Below are 21,180 nucleotides of genomic sequence, written 5' to 3'. Positions count from 1 at the left end.
GAGTGAAGAATCCAACAGACTGGGGCTGGGTCCTGAGGCCAGACGAGGGGAGATTTTCTCATCCGTGGTGATCCGTGGGCTTCATTTGTCTCCGTCTGGACTTGTAGGCAAGGCCAGAGTAAAGGGGCACCTGCCATTTCGTGGAAACGTAGCTGGCCTTCCAGCACGGGCTGCCATGTTTTGGCAAATCATTGTCGAGTGCACTGATATCTCCAGGGGACTAACCTTTGTTGCAAACTTCAGTTCCCAGGGTTTGGTTGTAGCTGAGTGTTCTGCTCCTGAGGACCTCTGTTTATAGCTCAGAGAGAAAAGTTTCAGCTGCTAACACTGATGGTTTCTATTTCAGGAAGACAATTCACGAATGTCTTTTAAGAAAAGGTTTTCCTTAAGACACAGCACAAAGGAAAAAGGTATGTCATGTAGATGTGGAAGAAATAGAAATGTGTGTATTCTGTAGTAATTCGGCCATGGGTGCGGGTACTTGTATGATCCTGTTGTAAACGGCTAGTCAAGTTTTTCTCTTGAAATATACTTAAAATATGCAGAAGATATTCGATAGGTCTTACTTCTTGCCCACCATTTCCTTCTGCCCCCCCCCCCAAAACCCAATAACATCACCAAATTTTAAATTGTTTCCTAATTTTTTTCATAGCTGTTTATTTATAATCATTATTTTTTAGATTTGTGTTTTTATTTCAACGTTTTTATTTATTTTTGGGACAGAGAGAGACAGAGCATGAACGGGGGAGGGGCAGAGAGAGAGGGAGACGCAGAATCAGAAACAGGCTCCAGGCTCCGAGCCATCAGCCCAGAGCCCGACGCGGGGCTCGAACTCACGGACCGCGAGATCGTGACCTGGCTGAAGTCGGACGCTTAACCGACTGCGCCACCCAGGCGCCCCTAGATTTGTGTTTTTAAAAGTAGTTTGATGTATATGACTTCCTGATGTAACATGCTAGCCATGAAGAGTGGGAAATGATATATTACTGTATGAAATGACATAATGCTTGGGAAATGCTTTGCAAAGTGTAAAAATCCTATGGACGTATTAACTACTTGTCTTTTCGTCATGTAAACTGGGTATTTTCCAGATGAGGAAGCCGAGGCATAGAGTGGGTAGGAGTCCTTTCCAAAAGGTCACGTGTCATTTCCTGTTTCTGAATTGTGATGTAGCAGGACTCCGACGGTGTGCCTTCTGGGGTCTGAAGGTCTCGGATCTGTGGGCAGTTCATTCCACAGCCACGAATCGTGCCTCGGATCCTTATCAGTAACTACTGTGCTCTCTGGGTGTAATTTAGCCCCCAAAACAAACCACCTGCAGCCGTTTGTTCCTTTAAAGTGTGGCGATTCCAGTTCCTGAGACAGGAACGCCTTCTGAGGGTACCTCGCAGTAGGGATTACCTAGCACTGTCTGTTTCCCCCGTTCCTTCCGTGGACCCACGTGGGAGGACCCAAGCATCGCTCCCCCTGCAGGTAGACAGAGGGGCGTCGACTGCAGGGGAGGCCGGAGGGAGCTCTGCTGGCTCGTAGGGAGTAGGGGAGCCCAAACTCCCTGGTCCGGTGGGCCGGCTGTCACCATCCCATCTCACTGGCTGACTTTTCTTAGCATTACTCATTTTTAACATAAACTAGCTCTCACGAGAGCCTTGAAGGTTCAAGGTGTGGGGGTGGAGAGCACCGGGCTGGTGTTCGGTAGAGCCACTACGGAACAGAGGGGGCGGTGCCTGGGGACCAGGAAGGCTGGACCATAGGAGCGTCGGTGGTTTTCAGGCTGCATGACGGTAGTGAGGTTCTTCGTGTCGGCTGACTTTCTGTACGACTTCCTGTCTGTAGGCTGGGAGCAAAATCAGTGAGGGACACAGGCTGGCTTGGAACCCATTCTACCTTATTCTGTTTGGGGTTCAATTTAAAATTTTCATTATAGGGCCGCCTGGGGGGCTCAGCCAGTTAGGCAACTGACTCTTGATTTCGGCTCAGATCATGATCTCACGGTTCGTGGGTTCCAGCCCCATGTGGGGCTCCGTGCTGACAGTGTGGAGCCTGATTTGGATTCTCTCTCTCCCTCTCTCTCTGCCGCTCCCCTGCTTGTGCGTGTGCCCTCTCTCTCAAAATAAACAAATAAACCTAAAAAATAAAGATTAATACATTTTCATTATAATTGTATTTCCACGATTGAAATCTCTCAACAACAATTTCTATTGGATGTCGGGAAAACAAACTCCACTGAATGTTCAGGAATGGCTACCGTTTGATTTTCTATGGTTTTTGATACCTTAAGAAAAAAATGATATTGAGTATGCTAAATGCCAACCAGATAATCGGGGAATTTTGTTTTGTTTTGTTTGGAAGAGAAAATGGTTATCTCCCAGATGCTAAAACTGGAAGGTGTGGCATCCACGAGGGCCCCAGATCGCCACCTGGTGACCAGAAGGGAACCCCCCGGGTGCCACTCGTAAGTCGGGCCCAAGCGTTCCTTCGGGTGTGGAATATGGGTCTGAGCCACTGTGTCTCTTTTTGTTATTTGAGTTAAATTTTTTTTTTTAATGTTTATTTTTAAGAGAGAGAGAGAGAGGGAGGGAGACAGAGGATGAGTGGGGGAGCAGAGAGAGAGGGAGACACAGAATCTGAAGCAGGCTCCAGGCTCTGAGCTGTCAGCACGGAGTCCAGCGCCAGGCTTGAACCCATGAATCGTGAGATCGAAATCGGACCGAAATCGGACCGAAATCGGACACTTAACCGCCTGAGCCTCCCAGGCACCCTTGTTATTTGCTGTTTATTTGAAGGATGCTCTTCAGGTGACAGTTCATGACAGGGAGAAGTCTCAGCGAGCAACACCTAACCTGTCTCCCGCTGCCAGCCCCTCCTGTGCCCTTCCCCTGCGGTCAAGGTCTTGAGTACTTTAAAAAAAAACCCTATTAAGTGCTGCAGGCGTTTATTGAGCCTTAAGTGTATGAAATGTATATTGAACCATCTGCTTTAACGGCGCTTTAAAATTATGCACAGATTCCAAAATACCTTCATAGACATTCCCTTTTCCTTTTTATTTTCATTTCAACCCCCTTGCCAGGTGATAATCCTCACTTCACAGAGAACAGAATGACTACCTGTCTTGTCCTCGGTGACACAGGTGACAGAAGAAACAGCAGAAATTCAAGCAAATCCTTTTCTCCTCCCTCTACCCCGCCCCCACCCAGAGCCGATGAGGCACCGTGCTGGGTGGGCCAGCTCCCCCAGGGGACTGGCTCTGGTCTGCGGTGGGTTTACCCCTGACACCAGCCCCGGGTCACCTGATGAGGTGGCTTTGAGTGATTTTATGACCCCTCCAGTTTGCTCCAAGTGACCAGGCTACCTTTGGGCTCCACTCAATAGATGTGTGGTTCAACAACAGCTTCAAGGTCTCTGGGCGGTTTTTCACCCGAGTGCGTTACACAGGGCTGTTGGAGTTAATCAGCCAATCTGAGGCCACCAGAAATTGTGACTTATTTGGGAGAAGGGAATGAGCCCATTTCATACCTCACTGAAGAAATGTCACCTTTCCCACCGAGTGCTTGTGGCTGTTAGTGGCTGTCCGTCCTATCAACTCCCGTGGAAGCAGGTGCACGAAGCCTTGGACTTCTGGCAGGTTGTAACCCTTGCTCCCAGAACAGCGCAGTGCCTGGCTGCATTTTGTCAGAGTTTGCACGTTTCGTTTTTCTGGGGGAGTGAGGCCGTCTGAAGTCCCTGAGTTTAATTCAAGGTGATAATAATCTCATTTGTTTTATCTCACTGAGAGTCATTTTGGGCTGTGTTCTGTTGCTGTTATCTTTGCTTGTTTTGAGAATTGGGAAGTAGAGGGATATTCAAAGTGAAGGAACAAAAGAATCCGGAAAAAAAGACCGGTGTCTTTCCACTGTGGTTTTTCAGCCTTGTTACTTTGCTTCAAAGTGTTCACAGCTCCAGGGGCAGTCAGGGAATGAGCACAGCTCCGCTCAGCGCCCGGGTGCCTGGCTCAGACACCTGCTCTCGCAGCCTCCGTGAGACGGGGCCCCTCGCCTGGCGCTCCCCCGTGTGCCGAAGTTCGGCAGCCACCGGGCGACGCGTGGCCAGGCCAGACTCTCACGCTCTCCGGAGGCTTCCTTGCGTGTCTTTTTTTTTTCTTCCTAGGATTTTAGTCAGTCTGGAAACTTAGGAATCATTTAAGATACAATCGTAACTTATGGATTGTCATTCAAAGAGCCACTAGCGGTTGGTGGGGACGGTGGGACCAGCAGGCAGGAAGGGCCTCCCAAACCGCAGAGAGCACGTACCCCGGGCTTGCCTTTTGGATCGACACATTTTTGGTTCAGAAGTACACTGTGACTTTCTGAGCTTTTCTTAAACGTGGTCTAATTTCACAGCCTCCTTTGACTTGTGCTGGTGCCCTACCCTGCCCTGGAAAAATTAATCACGATGACTTATTTTTAAAGTTTCATTTCACTATCTTTGGGTAAAGCTAGGGGACTGACTTGCCTGAACCAGGCTGCTGTTTTATGACTTTGATCAGAGTGACTCCGCGCAGCCCTCACAGCCCTTCCCATCTCCCCACCCCTCAGAGGGTCCTTCCCTGCTTTTCTCTCTTCCTGTGGGTGGCCGGAGGAGAAGCCCTCTGCTCCAGGAGCTGTTGCCAGTTATCTACCCCATAGTGTGAAGTTCAGTGGCGCCCGGCTTCCTTTGTGCTTGGAAGCCATCTTAGAACGAGCTGACTCTTGGGAAGGGGGTGGGAAGGAAGTGACGGGGCTCTGACGGTAAGGCCGCGTAGGCCTGTGAGGCCAGCCCTGGTCTGTAGGGGAGGATGCTAACCAAGCAGAAAGTGATTCCACTGAACACACATCTTATTTGACCAAGGATAAGGAAGACTGAGAAAGAAGCAAGTGGTTGGCTTGGTGTTTGGCCCCTGATTTGTGCTTCCCCGTTTACCCGTCGGCGCGCCTACATGCTTCTGTGTGGTCTGAGATGTTTGGTAGGCAGCAACTCCACGAGTGCCATGGCTTTCCATTCTGTACGTTATGAGTGTTGTTGCTTGAGAGGTTTCATTTATTGGCACATTCATTTAGTGATGTCCTGTGATCTTTTACGCAAGTATGAAATGACGCTTAGTTCCACAACGTGGTGCACAGGGGACTGAGCACCAGGCATCCAGAGGTAACTCCGGACCTGCGGTGTCAACTCAGATTGGCCCCAGGGGCCCCAGAAAGAGGCGGGTGGAATTGGTTAAGAGGAGGTGCTCCCTTTCGGTTGGGTTTGAGTTGGGCTGAACTGTGAAATCGGAGTGTGGTTCGGCTCCTTCTGATGGCTCTTCTCGGCTGATGAGCGTGTGCAGAGAAGCCGCCCCATCCCTCCGTGGTGCTGCCTGTGCTGAGGCTGCCTGGAGGGCCCGGGAGGGTGGCCGTGGGGACAGCTGCCATGGGGGACGAGAGCTCAGTGGTCCCTTGGGCTGTGCAGCAGGACTGACGTTCATTCACTGGGGGTTGCTTGAGCTTTGAACCCAGTCTTTGCCTTCAGACAGGACTAGGTCCAAGTAATCCTAGAGAAAAGTGTTCACTATACTTTTTTCTCCTTAAATGCTTTCCTTACCGCTAAACCTAAGTTGATTCTGAGAATCTAAGACCCCTCCTTCTTGGGCTAGCAGAACTCGATTCCCGTCTGGTATTTGGTCGACAGTCATTCTTAGGAGATACTGTGGTTTGGGTCCAGACCACTGCAATAAAGCAAATACTCCCCTAAAGTGAATTCTGCAATACAGCAAGTCAGATGAAGGTTTTGGTTTCCTACTGTGTGTAAAAGTTATGTCTATACCACACTGGGGCCTGTTAAGCGTGCCGTGGCATTATGTCTAAAAAAAAAACAGTGTAGATACTTCAAGAAATACTTTATTGCTAAAAATGCTATACTCTGAGCTTTCAGTGAGTCATAACCACAGATCACCATCACACATATAACAATAATGAAAAAGTCTGAAATACTGAAAGAATTACCCAGATGTGACGCGGAGACACGGAGTGAGCCAGTGCTGTTGGAACAGTGATGTCACCAGACATGCCTGACTCAGAGTAGCCACAAACCCTCAATTTGCAAACAAACAAACAACACCCCAGTGTCTGCAAAGTGCAATAAAGGAAAGTTGCAACAGTGACACGAGGCATGCCCGAATAGGAAGCCCCTCTCCGGTCTTGTAGGATATGTAACCTTAGCTGATTAAATGATCTTCCAAGTTCATAAAGATGTCTTGGTGTTCATAAAACAAGTTGAATTTGTATGGCACCTTTCTCCATTAGTGATGGGAGACTGTGCCTTATACACAGGGGTGCAGGGAGAGGGGCCATTTCCTTGTCTTCCTGAGGGCCACGAAAACAGGGTGTCCTTCCTTCTGTTGGTTGACATCACTTCTCCAAGATGATCTTGGAGAAGCGGTCATGGCATAGATTGAAACTGATAAGAGAACATTAATATGTAATGACCTAAAAATTATTTTTAAAATATTTGGGAATTGATAAGGAGAAGCAAAGTGTTAACCAGAGGAAGTGAGCATTCAGCTGAACCTTAATCGCTTCGTCGGCCATGGGCGCAGGGGGAGGCGTGCCGGACGGAGCGCGCTGGGGTCGGGCGCCCGCCCTGCCCCTGGTACCCACGGCATCCGAGCAAGTAACTCAGAGTCTTTGAACGTTATTTTGCTCATCTACGGAATCGAGGGCACGCGGCCCCGTTGTGATGTTCAATGAGAAAAGTGACGTAAAGGTGTATCGAAAACTCTAAACTGTAAACAGACGTAGGGCAATTCTTCATCGTGCGCTCTCATCCCTGGGTGCTTCCCCGAGCTCTGCAGCTCTGTATGCATGTGTTGTGTAGAGGCACCTGCGTCTCCCGGCCTGGCCGAGGGGCCCCTTCCTGCTGTGGCTCACCGTCATCGGGATCTTGACCTGGTTGCCAGCCATCTCCGCACACCTGATTTCGACTGGTCCTCCGGGTGGCATCTTCCGGTCTCTGTGCACCAATCGGATGCTCGGGATGAAACCCTTAATATCCCTGCGCGGTCCAGGAACGCATCTCCCCTGCCTGCACCGTATACTTTGCTTGAATTTCTTGGCAAATTTCACAGGAATAAGGCCTGTGGCATATGTGTCGTGGTTTCTTTCAAACGAGATGCTGACACGTGTTCATCGGTAGGAAGAAAAGAATAATTAGCTTACAACATGGTTGGAATTTAGTCTAGGAAGGGACCCGAAAGATCCAGTCTCCCCATTTCCCCTGCAATTTCTCTTCTGAGGAGGTTCCACTCCCGTCACCACCCGGGTCTTCTTTTTTAGCTGTGAAATAAAAGGTAAGGACAAAGTCCTTGGTTTTCAATCTTTGAAAGAAAACATGGGAAAATTTTAGAGTGGAGACATCTGGCCGGCAGCACCGGCCTGAGGGGTCAAGGTGAATACCACCAGTGATAAATAATGTAGTAGATGTCTTGGTATGAGGCGGTGAGAAGGGCTTTGCTTCTCTCTAGTAGCGTAGTCGAATAGTAAGTAGTATTCCTCCAAAGCCATGACTCCAGTCTATTCCTGATAAAACATCAGCTACACCAAACCGAGGGACATTCTACAGAATACCCAACCGGTACTCTTCAAGAAAAGTGTCACGGTCATGGAAAATAAGGAAGGACCGAGAAGCTGTGACAGTTTGGAGGAGACTAGGAGACGCGGGGACTGACTGCAAGGTGCTATTGAGAACTGGATCCCGGGACAGCAAAGGGATATGAATGGAAACACTGGTGAATTCCAAATCAAGGCTGCAGTGAAGCAGCGTTGTCTTACTGTTGATTTTAGTTTTTATAAACGAACCGTGGTTGTGTAAGATGTTAACACCAGGTGAAGCTGGGTGAAGAGAGGATTGGAGCTCGGTCAGGATTGGAGAGTGAAGTTGACACGGGTCGTTACCCTGTGTGGGAAAGACGAGGCCCAAGGCGTGGTCTCAGGAGAAGGATAGAAAACAGGGTTGCTGGATGGGATGGGGCTACAGAGCTGAGAGGCCAACCCTGGAAGGTGTGTCTCGAGTGGCCGCTGAGATCCCCAAGGACAGTGACGGGGGCTCTGTTAGGGGGAGAGAGGGGCTGAGGGCCGGGGGGTCAGGAAGGGAGCGCCATGGCCACTCCAAGGAACATAGGTGGGAGGAAGAGTCTGATGACATGGGCTATGAAGAGGGAGGAGGAAGGGCTGAAGGTCTAGAAATGGCAGTGAGCAGCGAGGAGGACCCGTCCCCTCCTCCAAGCATGCGGGAGAGACAGCCGCCACCACCTGGGGACACTGCGGGGGAGACTGTGTCCTCAGGAGGGTATGACTTGGGTAATCTCTTCTGCGGGGCACTTTGAAGCTTCCGCACCTCTGAGCCAGCAAAATCCGCCTCTGGAAGTTTATCCCAAGGCTACAAAATCAGACAATTTCTTATTCCCCATTGCCACCCTTGGCGTGGATTATAACTTCTAACAGTGAGTGGCGGGTCTGTGACTTCAATTTATTTCCATTTTGGGGGGCTTTGCTCTGCTTTCCCAATTTTCTATCATAAGCACATTTGAATACCGAAAATTAAAACTATTTTAAGAGTAAAAATGTCTATATTGGCTGCAGGCGGGCTCATTAGGTTAACCTGTTTGTTATTCCGGGTCGCCAGGGCGAGACGCATCCTTCAAGCCACTATCGGAGACGCCGTGAATTCAAACTATTTTTTGATTTAACTTGTAATTCCCTCTAAGGACTTGGAAAATGCCTTTGCTACTTTATTGGAAAACATTCCAGCCCACAGAGAAATCAGACGGCTAGGTAATCGTTACAGAATATAAAAGTTAAATGCTCCCTAACTCTGGGCTTCTAACTTATCGCGAGTGAATTATAAATTAAACCCACACACTGGATTTATTTTCACCAATCTGAGCCTGACATCTTAATTCATAACCAGCAGCTGCTGTGTATTCCGGCAGTCACAAAAGTAAGTGCAAACGAACAGGAGTCTTCAAGGCAAGCGCTGACGACTCTACGCACGGCACACTCAAGTCACATTATGCAGTAAAGCAGACGAGTGATGGCATTCTTTGTGGACGAAGGCAGGGGTCTCTGTGAACTCATCCGGCTGTCGTGGTGCGTCTGGTTCCTGGTGGTCTCTGACCGCCTGCGATGTCGTCGCAACCAGCCTTCTCCTGAAACTCCCGGTTCTCGTTCACTCTCCTCTGCCCCGATTTTCAGACTCCCCAGCTGCTGCTGTTGGCAGTTTAATCCCCCCAATCAAATCTTGTAGCAGCTTCTCGGATTTCTTCCTCCAGCGGCTGTCAGCAACCCCAGCCGCTCTTGTATATCGTTTTCATCCTGCTCGCCAAAATGTCAGGCCTTCAGTCTAGCTGTTTGGCCCCGGAGTTCAAGTTGACTGAAGCGCTTATTAGCAAAGGTATTTCTGTGTTACTCACGCCAGTGGAAACCTTGACACAGAGATACACTTAGAAGCACGCATCTGTAATGGAACAGATATTTTCATGCTACGTGCGTGAATCGGCAGAGACTGCATAAATCTCCAAATCCCTGAAGCCAACGCAAAATTTCCAGATAAGATGTTAAATGGGGCAAATCCGCAGAAGCTGGATTGCCTTTATTCACGTACTGCGTGGATTAGCATGTTATACCTTGCAAGCGTTGACATAAGTCATACGTGTCTGCTTTTAGTGTTTTTCATTTTAGACCGAGTGTTCTATTTTTATTGCTATTTACTCTTGGGGTTTTTGAAAAACAGCTGCTGTGTAAGTCGAGCTGGTTTACGTTTTCTGGTTGTTCGGAGGGTACACCCAACGCCTGCATTTTACGGTTTACTGGTGTAACCGGAGAGACTCTGTTACCTCCTAAATCTTGTGTGGAGCCAGGGAAATACCACCTATGCCCCTGACTGCCCTCGATGAAACCGCATGAGGAAACAGTTGAAGAGAAAAGAACGCCGTCACCAAAGGCCTTTTCTCTTTCTTTCTTTTTTTTTTTTAATTTATTTTTGGGACAGAGAGAGAGCATGAATGGGGGAGGGGCAAAGAGAGAGGGAGACACAGAATCGGAAGCAGGTTCCAGGCTCCGAGCCATCAGCCCAGAGCCTGATGCGGGGCTCGAACTCACGGACCGCGAGATCGTGACCTGGCTGAAGTCGTACGCTTAACCGACTGCGCCACCCAGGCGCCCCAAAGGCCTTTTTTCCTCAGAGGAAGAAAACTAAGATCACAATTTTGCCAGTTGCCCTGTAATCTCAGAAACTACAATTTACGTAATGTTGGCATGACTTCCTGCGTAATAACGCGCGATTATCCTTTTACTGAAATTGGCTCTAAATTCTCTCAAAGCCAGTCACCATGGGAATATTCCAGCAATTCTTTTAGCTCTTACATCTAAATCTCATAATATGTAAACCCGTTGGTCCGTTGATTAATATCTGGATGTTTCTCTCTTTTTATCACCTCTCAAGACCCTCAGTGAGAAGAAAAAAGTGGTTCCGTTTCCTGGTAAGAGAGTGAATTATCGATGATCGCTTACGGGGTGTGAATGACCCGTGCGGATGGCTGCTCTGGGCTCACTTTGTCCATTTGTGAGTTTCCCCTTTTGAAAATGTCCGAAGCAGGTCACTTTATGCGTTGCCCCAGCCTGACCTGGCCATCCACGGCCATCTGTTTACAGGCTGCCTTCCGCTTGGATTACGTGGCTTTGAACAAACGACTTACTCTTTCCTGACTAAGCAGGGACCCCTCTAAGCTGCATTTTACATGGCACGGTTTCGAGGTGACTTGACAAGTGGAGGTTTGGATGTCACCATAGGGTGGCGCTGTCTGTCGGCTCATGGTTCGTGGAATTGCTTTAATATTTCACTGCGTACCCTCGTGATAGTTGGTAAAAAAAAAAAAAAAAATAGGGAAGAGAAAAAATAAAGCTCCTGAAACTTGTAACACGAAGTACGGGTTTCAGACAGGAGACTTCAGACCAATAAGTGAACACGTGCCCCTAAGTGACCCATTTGTAGCCGTTATTAGAGGTCTCTTGGATCGGGGGTTCAGTCCTGAAGGAAAATACAGCACGCGTATGTGACACTAGCAATATCCCACCGGCGATTGCATTTGAGAGGCAAGGAGAGCTCAGGGCGTTTTGAAATAATGTTTTTTGTTTTTTTTAAATTTTTTTTTTCAACGTTTATTTATTTTTGGGACAGAGAGAGACAGAGCATGAACGGGGGAGGGGCAGAGAGAGAGGGAGACACAGAATCGGAAACAGGCTCCATGCTCTGGGCCATCAGCCCAGAGCCTGATGCGGGGCTTGAACTCACGGACTGCGAGATCGTGACCTGGCTGAAGTCGGAAGCGCCACCCAGGCGCCCCAATAATGTTTTATTATATATTAACATAACGCATATAGTATTTTATGTTATATTAATATTTAATGTAATTTTATATTACATTTTATGGTAATACATTACCCGTAAACATGCTTTGATATCTTCGTTCTATTTTTAACCTTGCACGTTCTAATTTTCTCTGCTTTTAGGATTGCCTTGTGTGCAGGGCGAGGGGATGGCTGGTCCATTCATTCTTTATTGCCCTCTTTCATTTATCAAACATTTTCTGAGTACCTTCGGCCTGTGGGGTTGAGCTGGGTGCCGGAGGACAAAGAGGGGGAGGCAGCCTCTTGGCGGCCAGGGGGGGCGGCGGACTGTGAGCGGGGATCGCACCCACCCGCAGGAGGGCGCCCGCGGGAGGACGCCGAGCTTCTGAGCCTGCGTGGCTCCCGGGGTTTGTAAAGCGCGGCCGCCCGGCGCCAGCCCTCGCCGCCTCTGCCTTTCCTTCGACACACAGTCGCCTGCATGTTAGTCCCCCACCCCGCCTTTGCTGTTTAAACGTGCATGTGATCACGGTGAGTATCGTTTCACGTATCCGTCAATTTTAACAGCTCCCTGTCTGCTTCCATTCACTGGTCTCCTTAATCCTACATTTTTAAGATTCATACTTTTACCCCAATTTTTCAAGAAGGGAAGAACTGAAACCCAGAAAGGGGAAGGCGACTCGTCCAATATTATTGTTGAAGTCGGGGGTGGGGGGGGTGGGGGTGGGAGATGCGGGGCAGGGCTCCCAGAGGAGCTGCCGGTTCTGCGCTGGGTACCTGCTGGGCGCCGAGGGTGCATGCGAGTGAGGCTCGGACTTGCTGTGCCCGAGAAGCTCACTGATACCGGGGATGGGGGCGGATGCATAAGCGGAGGTTGTGTGGGTGCCGTGGAAGGTCCCTGAAGGAGAACACGGGCCTGTCTGGGCCGGGGAGGGGCTGCAGGGACTTCCAGGTGGTGCCGTGAAGGAGAGAGGGCGGCTCGGGTGGGGTGTGGACGGTCCGTGGGGAGCCGCCAAGCGGGCGCCGCGGAGAAGGGCCCGCAGGTGCCACGGGCGCAGCGGTGGCCGCACGCGGCAAGTGCAGGCGTCTGCAGTCCACACAGGCGCATGCGCGGCACCGGTGGGGGCGGGAGGCGCGTGTGCATCTCAGGTCGGTTTTAGGTCCTACCGGGTAGGCTGGGACTCGCGAGGGCGGAGTGTCGGGGACTTTGCACAGAGATTCTCTCTGGATCGCGCGAAGTGTAGCGAGGCCTGGAGGCTCCCCTGGGTGTCTCCCCCCAGCGGTGACGCGGGGGCCTCGGTTTGGGCGCGTCACCGTCTCCCACAGGTGACGGTGGACTTTGCGTGGGGAGGAGGCTGCCTCAGGCCGTCGCCTCCTCAGCCCAGAGCGGCGGGCATCTCGTCTCACGGCCCTTTGGTCAGAATGGGCGTCTGGCCCCCCCCCCCCCCCCCCACTCCCCGTGGAGGCTGCGGTCTGGAAGGGTCTTTGGTGGCTCTGCCCCAGGGATGGGGGAGGGGAGCCGGCCTGGCAGCCCCTGGCATCACCGCCACAGCCTGATGTGTCATTCTGAGGGTCTGAGGCTTCATGTGTCAGAGCAGGTGGGTGACATCATCGCATTGATGTTTAAGATAATGATGTGGACATCAGGGGAGAAGGGCAAGGTGACAGTGTTACCTTCATTCACAATATTCTGTGGTAGAGGCCTGGACGGCACTGGGCTGCAGAGAAGGGACAGCGTCCCGGGAGGTGACGGGGGCCCGGACGGGACTGGGCCGCAGGGAAGGGACAGCGTCCCGGAAGGTGACGCGGGCCCGGACGGGACTGGGCCGCAGGGAAGGGACAGCGTCCCGGAAGGTGACGGGGGCCCGGACGGGACTGGGCCGCAGGGAAAGGACAGCGTCCCGCGAGGTGACGGAGGCCCGGACGAGACTGGGCCGCAGGGAAGGGACTTTGCAGGAAGATTTGTGAATTTGACCATATTGACCAAACTTGGCCACAGGTTGGATATGAGGGGCAAGGGTGAAGTTGGAGGTTCTGGGCTGGGGCCTGGGTCTTGCTTCCGTGAAGGAGAGAAAGAACAGGTTTTGGGGGAAGGCAACAGGTAAGCACGTCCGCTGACACACCTGCCTTCTCGGAGGTTCCGTGAGGCCTCTCACTGAAGACGCCATTCCGCGGGTACAGCAGCGGTGTTTGCAGTGTCCAGGAGCAGCGTTGATTCCCTGTGTCCAATGGCACGTTCCGCCGTAGGAACAGATGGTACCGTCACCGACGAATGTGGTTTGGCAAGTGACAGATTCCCAAGTACCTCATAATCTTTCTGCTTCCATAGGTTGTTTTCATGTGTTGGTGCCTCTTCTGGAGAAAGACAGTGGTTTTGGATTCTCCTGCGCTCTGATTCGTCCTTTTTGATTTTACTAAAAGTGCCTTTTTTATGTTAGTGAAAACACAAGAGTCTTTCCTGTGGTTTATCAATTTTCAAACAACTAGTGGATTACATCTATTTAATTAATATTAGCACATCGTTTATACTGGCTTCTCTTGACCTTCTCCGATACTAGTACATCCTACCTATTTTATGCTTATTTAAGATTCTATTTCCAAGTGAGAATAAAAGTGATAATGTACGTAAAGCACCTTGGAAGTGTAACAGCCCATGTGAGAATTATTTTTATTAATATTATCACTATCGATATGAAATTGATGATATAGTAGCTATGTTTATTATTTTATGATTTATGTCACTTGATTTAGATGGCTACTACATTTATTGGTGATTTTGTTTTATTTTTGTTTACTGAAGAAAAAGAACCATATGACCTTCTAGAGGGAAAAAACACACCTGTACTACTAGAAACCCCAGTGAAAATAGAAGACCGAAGACAACCACCAATGGGACAGCAATCACGAGAAGAATCATCATCAGGACGATCAGAAGAAAAGCCTGAAGAACAAGAATTGCTCAAACAGCCATCCTGGGGGCAGCCATCCCAAGAACAGATACCCGACAAACGAAACCATCTGAACAGTCCTCCTTGACACAATCATCCCAAGAACAGATACCTGACACACGAGAACCATCGTACCTGAACAGCCATCGTTGGGGCAGAAAGAGATGACGCACGGAGGAAAAACTGAACAAATACCATGAAAACAACATATCAGCCATGTTGTAAAGAATAACAGTCAGAAGCTAGAAAGGATCGCACAGCAAATGAAAAGCAAATTAGACATTTATTTCACGGTATGCTAAAGAGGTATGCTAGTACAATATTAAAATTGGGCATTTCATATTTTGGTGGTCAAAGTTTAAAAAAATGATTAAGACTAAATTCATCTGGAGTTCCTTCCCCTGTTCCCTGAATTTTAGTAAAACTGAGAGGGGAGGGAAGTGATTAGTGAGATGTAATGTGTATCACCACCTGGCTCACACCTTCATTTCTTAGAGTATCAGTCCATATGTAGTGTTCCAGGTGACTCAGTTGCCCTGAAAATGGCACATATTTATTTACACAGTTATCTATGGTTAATTTTTTTCTGTTTAACAGTGAATTAGGGTATCGTATAATAATTGTACATATATATACACGCACAAACATATACATCACACACACACAAATGCTTTATATGTCAGAAATTGATAGCGGAACCCATGGAATGGTACATTTTTGGTGATTAAGAGAATGGGTTCTCAAGTCAGATGATACAAGTTTGGCCTCTCCACTCATTAAGTGTGTGAACTATGTCTGTGCCTCAGTTTACTCCTCCATAAATTGAGGCTAATTATAATACCGAATTATAAGTTTTTGGGATATTTTAAAGCAATAACACTTATTTTTAAGGTTTATTTATTTTGGGGGGGTAGGGGCAGAGAGGGGGAGAGAGTGCGCGCAAGCAGGGGAGGGGCAGGGAGAAGGGGAGAGAGAGAAGCCCAAGCAGGCTCCACGCTATTAGCTCGGAGCCTGATGTGGGGCTCGATCCCACAAACTGTGAGATCATGACCTGAACCAAAATCAAGAGTTAGATGCCCAATTGACTGAGCCACCCAGGTGCCCCTAAAGCAATAATACTTATTCTAAAGTACTTAGAACAATGCTGGACACACTAAAATATGTTATTACTGTTATTTCATTTTGGTTGTTTTTCTGTTTGTTATTTTATTTCCTTAAAGACAGAGGGAGACAGAGTGCGAGTGGGGGAGGGGCAGAGAGAGAGGGAGACACAGAATCCGAAACAGCTCCAGGCTCTGAGCCATCAGCACAGAGCCCGATGCGGGGCTCGAACCCACGAACTGTGAGATCATGACCCGAGCCGAAGTCGGACGCTCAACCGACCCAGCCATCCAGGCGCCCCTCTGTTTGTTATTAAGTGAGAGAAGACAAGCAGATCATTCCGCTCAGGTTCTCTGCTAAGATCCTTATTGTATTTGAGCTTCTTACCTGCCAGAACCAACATGGAAGCAAGGATTTTCGGACTGTCAGGGTCCAGGTAGAAATCAAACCTGTGCTGCACGGCTGGTTAGTCACAGAGTGCTGGCGTGTGGAAGGAGAAAGGAAAGCCGTTGTGTCGCCATCATTATGGATTTTTTGGTTTGTTGTTGGACTTGACTGTAGCATTTACGACTCCTTAAGGAGGGAATTGGGGTCAAATGGAAACCATCTCCGTCTCATCTTTAGCTTTTTTTGGCTAACAAGTTTCTGGTGGAGAGCCCGTGGGTGTTGATGTCGCTCCATGCATCGTCCCCGTTTTGGTGCTTGAGAAAGAACGTTACAACAGCATCCTCTGCTCCTTTTTGCCTGGGGTCTCTGTGCGCTGTCCTGGTGTATGTCGTCGCGTGAAGAGGGTGCAGTGGTTGAGAACCGCCGGTCTGGTCTAGGTGCCACCTGCGTTGACCATATGCTCTTGAACATTTACGTGTCATTTCCAAGCACGAGCTGTTTTCGGTGAACTAAGAATGTTGGAGCTGCGGGCACCCCTAGAGATGGTGGAGGGCACAGCAGACGTCGTGGGTCACCATGGGGGTCGGAGGCCGCAAGAGTCCTGTGTGACTGTACCTTTCGGTGGCAGGGGCAGGGCTCAGACTCACGTGTTTCTTTCCTTTCTCCCCCCCCCCCCCAAATTAGTTCTAAATCCACTGTAATACTCAACCTTATTGAGTAAGTGTGTGAAGCACATGAAACGAGGCTCTCTGAAATTCCTAGTACTATCCTGGCGTAATATGGATATGTTTTATTTTTGCGGATACGTGGGTACTGCTTCATCCAAAGGTGTTCATATTTTGGGCCTAGTTTTAGGGGAGGACCTCCCCCAGGGAGGTCCTTCGGAGAGTTATTCAGTATTAAAATCAAACGAGAATGCAGACCCAAACAATACCATGGTGTCTTAGTACATGTGAAGACGTGGGGCCGAGGTTGGAATGGGAGATGATGGATGAAGGGTTATTTTATTTTATAGTATTTTATTTATTTTATTTTTAATTTTAATTCCAGTGCAGTCAACATACAGTGCTGTATTAGTTTCAGGGGTACGATATAGTGATTCAACACTTCCGTACCTTACTCAGTGCTCATCCTGAGATGCGTTCTCTTCATCCCTGTCACTTGTTTCCCCAACCCCCTGCCCCACCGGTGACCGTGGGTGTGTTCTCTAGAGTTCAGAGTCTGTGTCTTGGTTTGTCTCTTTCTTCCCCCTTTTTGTTCATTTATTTTGTTTCTTAAATTCCACTTATGATTGAAATCATGTGATATGTGTCTTTTTCTGACTGGCTTATTTCACTTAGCATTATACCCTCTAGATTTATCCATGTTGTTGCAGATGGCAAAATTTCATTTTATGTATTTATTTGTGTATTTATTTTTTACTTTATTTAATTTTTTTTAAATTATTATTTTTTTTAATTTTTGGGACAGAGAGAGACAGAGCATGAACGGGGGAGGGGCAGAGAGAGAGGGAGACACAGAATCGGAAACAGGCTCCAGGCTCCGAGCCATCAGCCCAGAGCCCGATGCGGGGCTCGAACTCACGGACCGCGAGATCGTGACCTGGCTGAAGTCGGACGCTTAACCGACTGCGCCACCCAGGCGCCCCTAATTTTATTTTTTAAAAAATATTTATTATTGAGAGACAGAGAGACACAGAGTGTGAGCAGGGGAGGGGCAGAGAGAGAGCGAGACACAGAATCTGAAGCAGGATCCAGGCTCCGAGCTGTCAGCACAGAGCCCGACGTGGGGCTCGAACTCACAAACTGCGAGATCATGACCTGAGCCGAAGTTGGTCGCCTAACCAACTGAGCCACCCAGGTACCCCCCACTTTTTTGTTTTTTACTTTAGAGAGAGAGAGAGTGTGAGTGTGGGAGAGGGGCAGAGGGAGAGAGAAAGAGAATCTCAAGCAGACCCCATGTCCAGGCAGAGCCTGATGCGGGGCTTGATCTCACGATTGTGAGATCATGACTTGAGCCGAAATCAAGAGTCGGATGCTCAACCAACTGAGCCCCCCAGCTGCCCCAAGATCTCCTTTGTATGGTTGAGTAACTTCTTCTTTATCCATTCATCAGTCGATGGACACTTGGACCGTTTCCATATCTTGGCTGTTGTAAATCATGCTGCTCTGAACATCAGGGTATGTGTATCCTTTCAAATTAGTGTTCTTGCATTCTTTGGGAAATACCCAGTAGTGCCATTGTTGGATCATAGGTAGCTCACTTTTAACTTTTTGAGGAGCCTCCATACTGTTTTCCACAGGGGCTGTGCCAGTCTGCATTCCCACCAACAGCGCATGAGCGTTCCTATTCCTCCACACCCTCGCCAGCGTCTTGTTTCTTGTGTTGCTGATTCCAGTCATTCTGACAGGCGTGAGGTGATATCTCATTGCAGTTTTGATTGGCTTTTCAGGAGAGGGCTGCTTTACATCAACCGCTGGACTAATGAGATATGAGATGACCAGTGAAATAATTTCAAAATAAATTTTCAATTCTGTTTCTGTAACCGTACCTGCCTGGGAGCAAACTGCTGTCTGGATGCTCTGGGATATTTTCTTTTCCTTTTTTTTTTTTAATATATGAAATTTATTGTCAAATTGGTTTCCATACGACACCCAGTGCTCATCCCAAAAGATGCCCTCTTCAATACCCATCACCCACCACCCCCCTCCCACCCCCCATCAGCCCTCAGTTTGTTCTCAGTTTTTAACAGTCTCTTATGCTTTGGCTCTCTCCCACTCTAACCTCTTTTTTTTTTCCTTCTCCTCCCCCATGGGTTTCTGTTAAGTTTCTCAGGATCCACATAAGAGTGAAACCATATGGTATCTGTCTTTCTCTGTATGGCTTATTTCACTCAGCATCACACTCTCCAGTTCCATCCACGTTGCTACAAAGGGCCATATTTCATTCTTTCTCATTGCCACGTAGTACTCCATTGTGTATATAAACCACAATTTTTTAATCCATTCATCAGTTGATGGACATTTAGGCTCTTTCCAAAATTTGGCTATTGTTGAGCGTGCTGCTATAAACATTGGGGTGCAAGTGCCCCTCTGCATCAGCACTCCTGTATCCCTTGGGTCAATTCCTAGCAGTGCTACTGCTGGGTCATAGGGTATTTCTGTTTTTAATTTTTTGAGGAACCTCCACACTGTTTTCCAGAGTGGCTGCACCAGTTTGCATTCCCACCAACAGTGCAAGAGTGTCTCTGGGATATTTTCATGCAATACTGTAGATTCTCAACATGCCACAGGCTGCCATCTGGAAAAGCACCCAGAACATGCAGTAAAATGATAACAGTTTTGGGAAGTTCTCTTTTAATCTGTTTTTCATTTTATTTTTTTTAATCTTTATTTTTGAGAGAGTGAGAGAGACAGAGTGAGAGGAGGGGAGGAGCAGAGAGAGAGGGAGACACAGAATCCGAAGCAGGCTCCAGGCTCCGAGCTGTCAGCACAGAGCCCAACAGGGGGCTCAAACCCACGAACCATCAGATTGTGACCTGGGCCGAAGTCGGACGCTTAACCGACTGAGCCACCCAGGTGTCCCATAATCTTTTTTTTTTTTTTAGTGTCTTTCAGATGGCCTGGGAGTAGAAACCAATAAACTAAAAAAAAATCACTTTTCTATCTACCTGACATCAATATTCCTTCAATCATAGTGTTTCCATCTTGCATACGGACATTTTAACAGTGAGAACACCATGTCTGGGGGAAACAAACCCATGCACGGTGTCTTCTCAAAAGCTAAAGATGAGGGCTTTCCAAAGGGTCCCATAGTGTTCTAAGTCCTTTTCTTGGTGGCATTTCTTTTTAGTAAACATTTGAAAGAATGACATGTAGTTCTTCGTAATTAAGCCTCACAAAGATCATTTGGAAAATCGGAGGAATTTGGAATCACCCGTGCGCATAGCCCCTTGTTTGTTTTCCTTGGAATGTGTTTTGGAAGATACTGGCTCATTATGGGAAGGTGTTGTTCTCACCAAGAGGGATCTAGAACCTCTGCTATATGAAGTTCTAAGTATGAAAATATTTTACCCTCTGAATGATCAGGTCAAAAGGAAAACATATCCAAGGTTAGCTGGAAAAAGGATTTTCCTAGTTTACTTACGTATTTTCACGAAGACAAAAGTGATAGTCATACAACTAAGTGCCAAGATTTGAGTTTTCTTCAGCAAAGATTTTAATGTTAGCAAAGAGCACTTATCTGTTTTCCGTTTGCATTCTAGTCCTAGTTGAAGAAGCTGTAGGCTGTTTGCCTTTAGATCTGGGTGAAAAAAAAAAAAGAAATCATGTGCTACTTACAAGGCAAAATTTTCACAGTAGAGACTTCAGTGTCATTTGGCGGGTACGGAACACTGTCATGTGCAAACCTGAAAGGCATTTACTGTTACAGCTATGGTTAAACTATTACAACCATCGACAATAGACTCAATAGTTTCATCTTATTATATTTTTACCGATGCTTCAAAATGTTTCGGAAATTGGTCTGCACTCAAGTTTTTTTTTTTTTAAATTTTTATTTTTTAACGTTTATTTATTTTTGAGACAGAGAGCGACAGAGCATGAACAGGGGAGGGGCAGAGAGAGAGGGAGACACAGAATCGGAAACAGGCTCCAGGCTCTGAGCCATCAGCCCAGAGCCCGACGCGGGGCTCGAACTCACGGACCGTGAGATGGTGACCTGAGCCGAAGTCAGACGCTTAACCGACCAAGCCACCCAGGCGCCCCTCAAGTTTATTTTTATTTAACTTCAAACATCGTTTGAATTGTTTCATCAGATGATTGAACATCATTGAACATCATCAGATTGTTCATCTGATGATTGAACATCATCAGATTGTTCAAGACTCATACTGCCCTTTGAAAACAGCCAGACTTTATGTACTGTACGGGCCCATTTTCAGAATTTTCAAAGAATTCTCATTGTTTGTAATTCCATTTTCATACGTTCTAAATCAAACTAGTCTTTTATAAAAAGTTGAATACGAACTTTTTTTCCCCCTGTAGAGTAATTTTCTTTGTTGGAGTTTCTCGGGGTCGCTGTGTCGATTCTCAAAACCACAGGTTGAAATCTGTCCCCGGAGCACACCTAGGGGCTTAGGGTCTCTCGCGCTTGGAAACATACGAAGACTTTCAGGGATGTTTTTGCAAATTTAAAATGTATTAAAACCCATTTGCTTCTCTGCTAATTAGGTAATATTATCTGTCTCTGTGTTTGTTCAGAGAAAGTAGGGCAGATTTGAGCTCTGTTTTCTGTATTCCTTTTCTAGTCGCCTAAGAAACACTGACCAACCAAACCTGCAGGCAACTAGCTTT

General features: G+C 47.9%; 1 protein-coding gene across 2 annotated transcripts in view; it reads left to right on the top strand.

The window, feature by feature from the left end:
• Positions 1-14,678, top strand: part of DCDC2C (doublecortin domain containing 2C) — an 80,335-nt gene extending 65,657 nt beyond the window's left edge. Inside the window, exons 9-11 of one of the 2 annotated variants that reach the window (XM_043604618.1) lie at positions 347-410; positions 14,191-14,387; positions 14,447-14,678. In XM_043604618.1, coding sequence (XP_043460553.1) covers positions 347-410; positions 14,191-14,387; positions 14,447-14,506 — 321 coding nt within the window. In that variant the 3' untranslated portion in view covers positions 14,507-14,678. Of the gene's footprint in view, positions 1-346; positions 411-14,190 lie in introns of both variants that reach the window. The other variant, XM_043604619.1, reaches the window with a different exon arrangement.
• Positions 14,679-21,180: the final 6,502 nt, after the last annotated feature.

This window comes from Prionailurus bengalensis, chromosome A3 (genome assembly GCF_016509475.1).
Source record: "Prionailurus bengalensis isolate Pbe53 chromosome A3, Fcat_Pben_1.1_paternal_pri, whole genome shotgun sequence".
NCBI lineage: Eukaryota > Metazoa > Chordata > Mammalia > Carnivora > Felidae > Prionailurus > Prionailurus bengalensis.
Note: the sequence above shows the minus strand (reverse complement) of the source record. Positions and strands in the feature narration are given on the sequence as shown.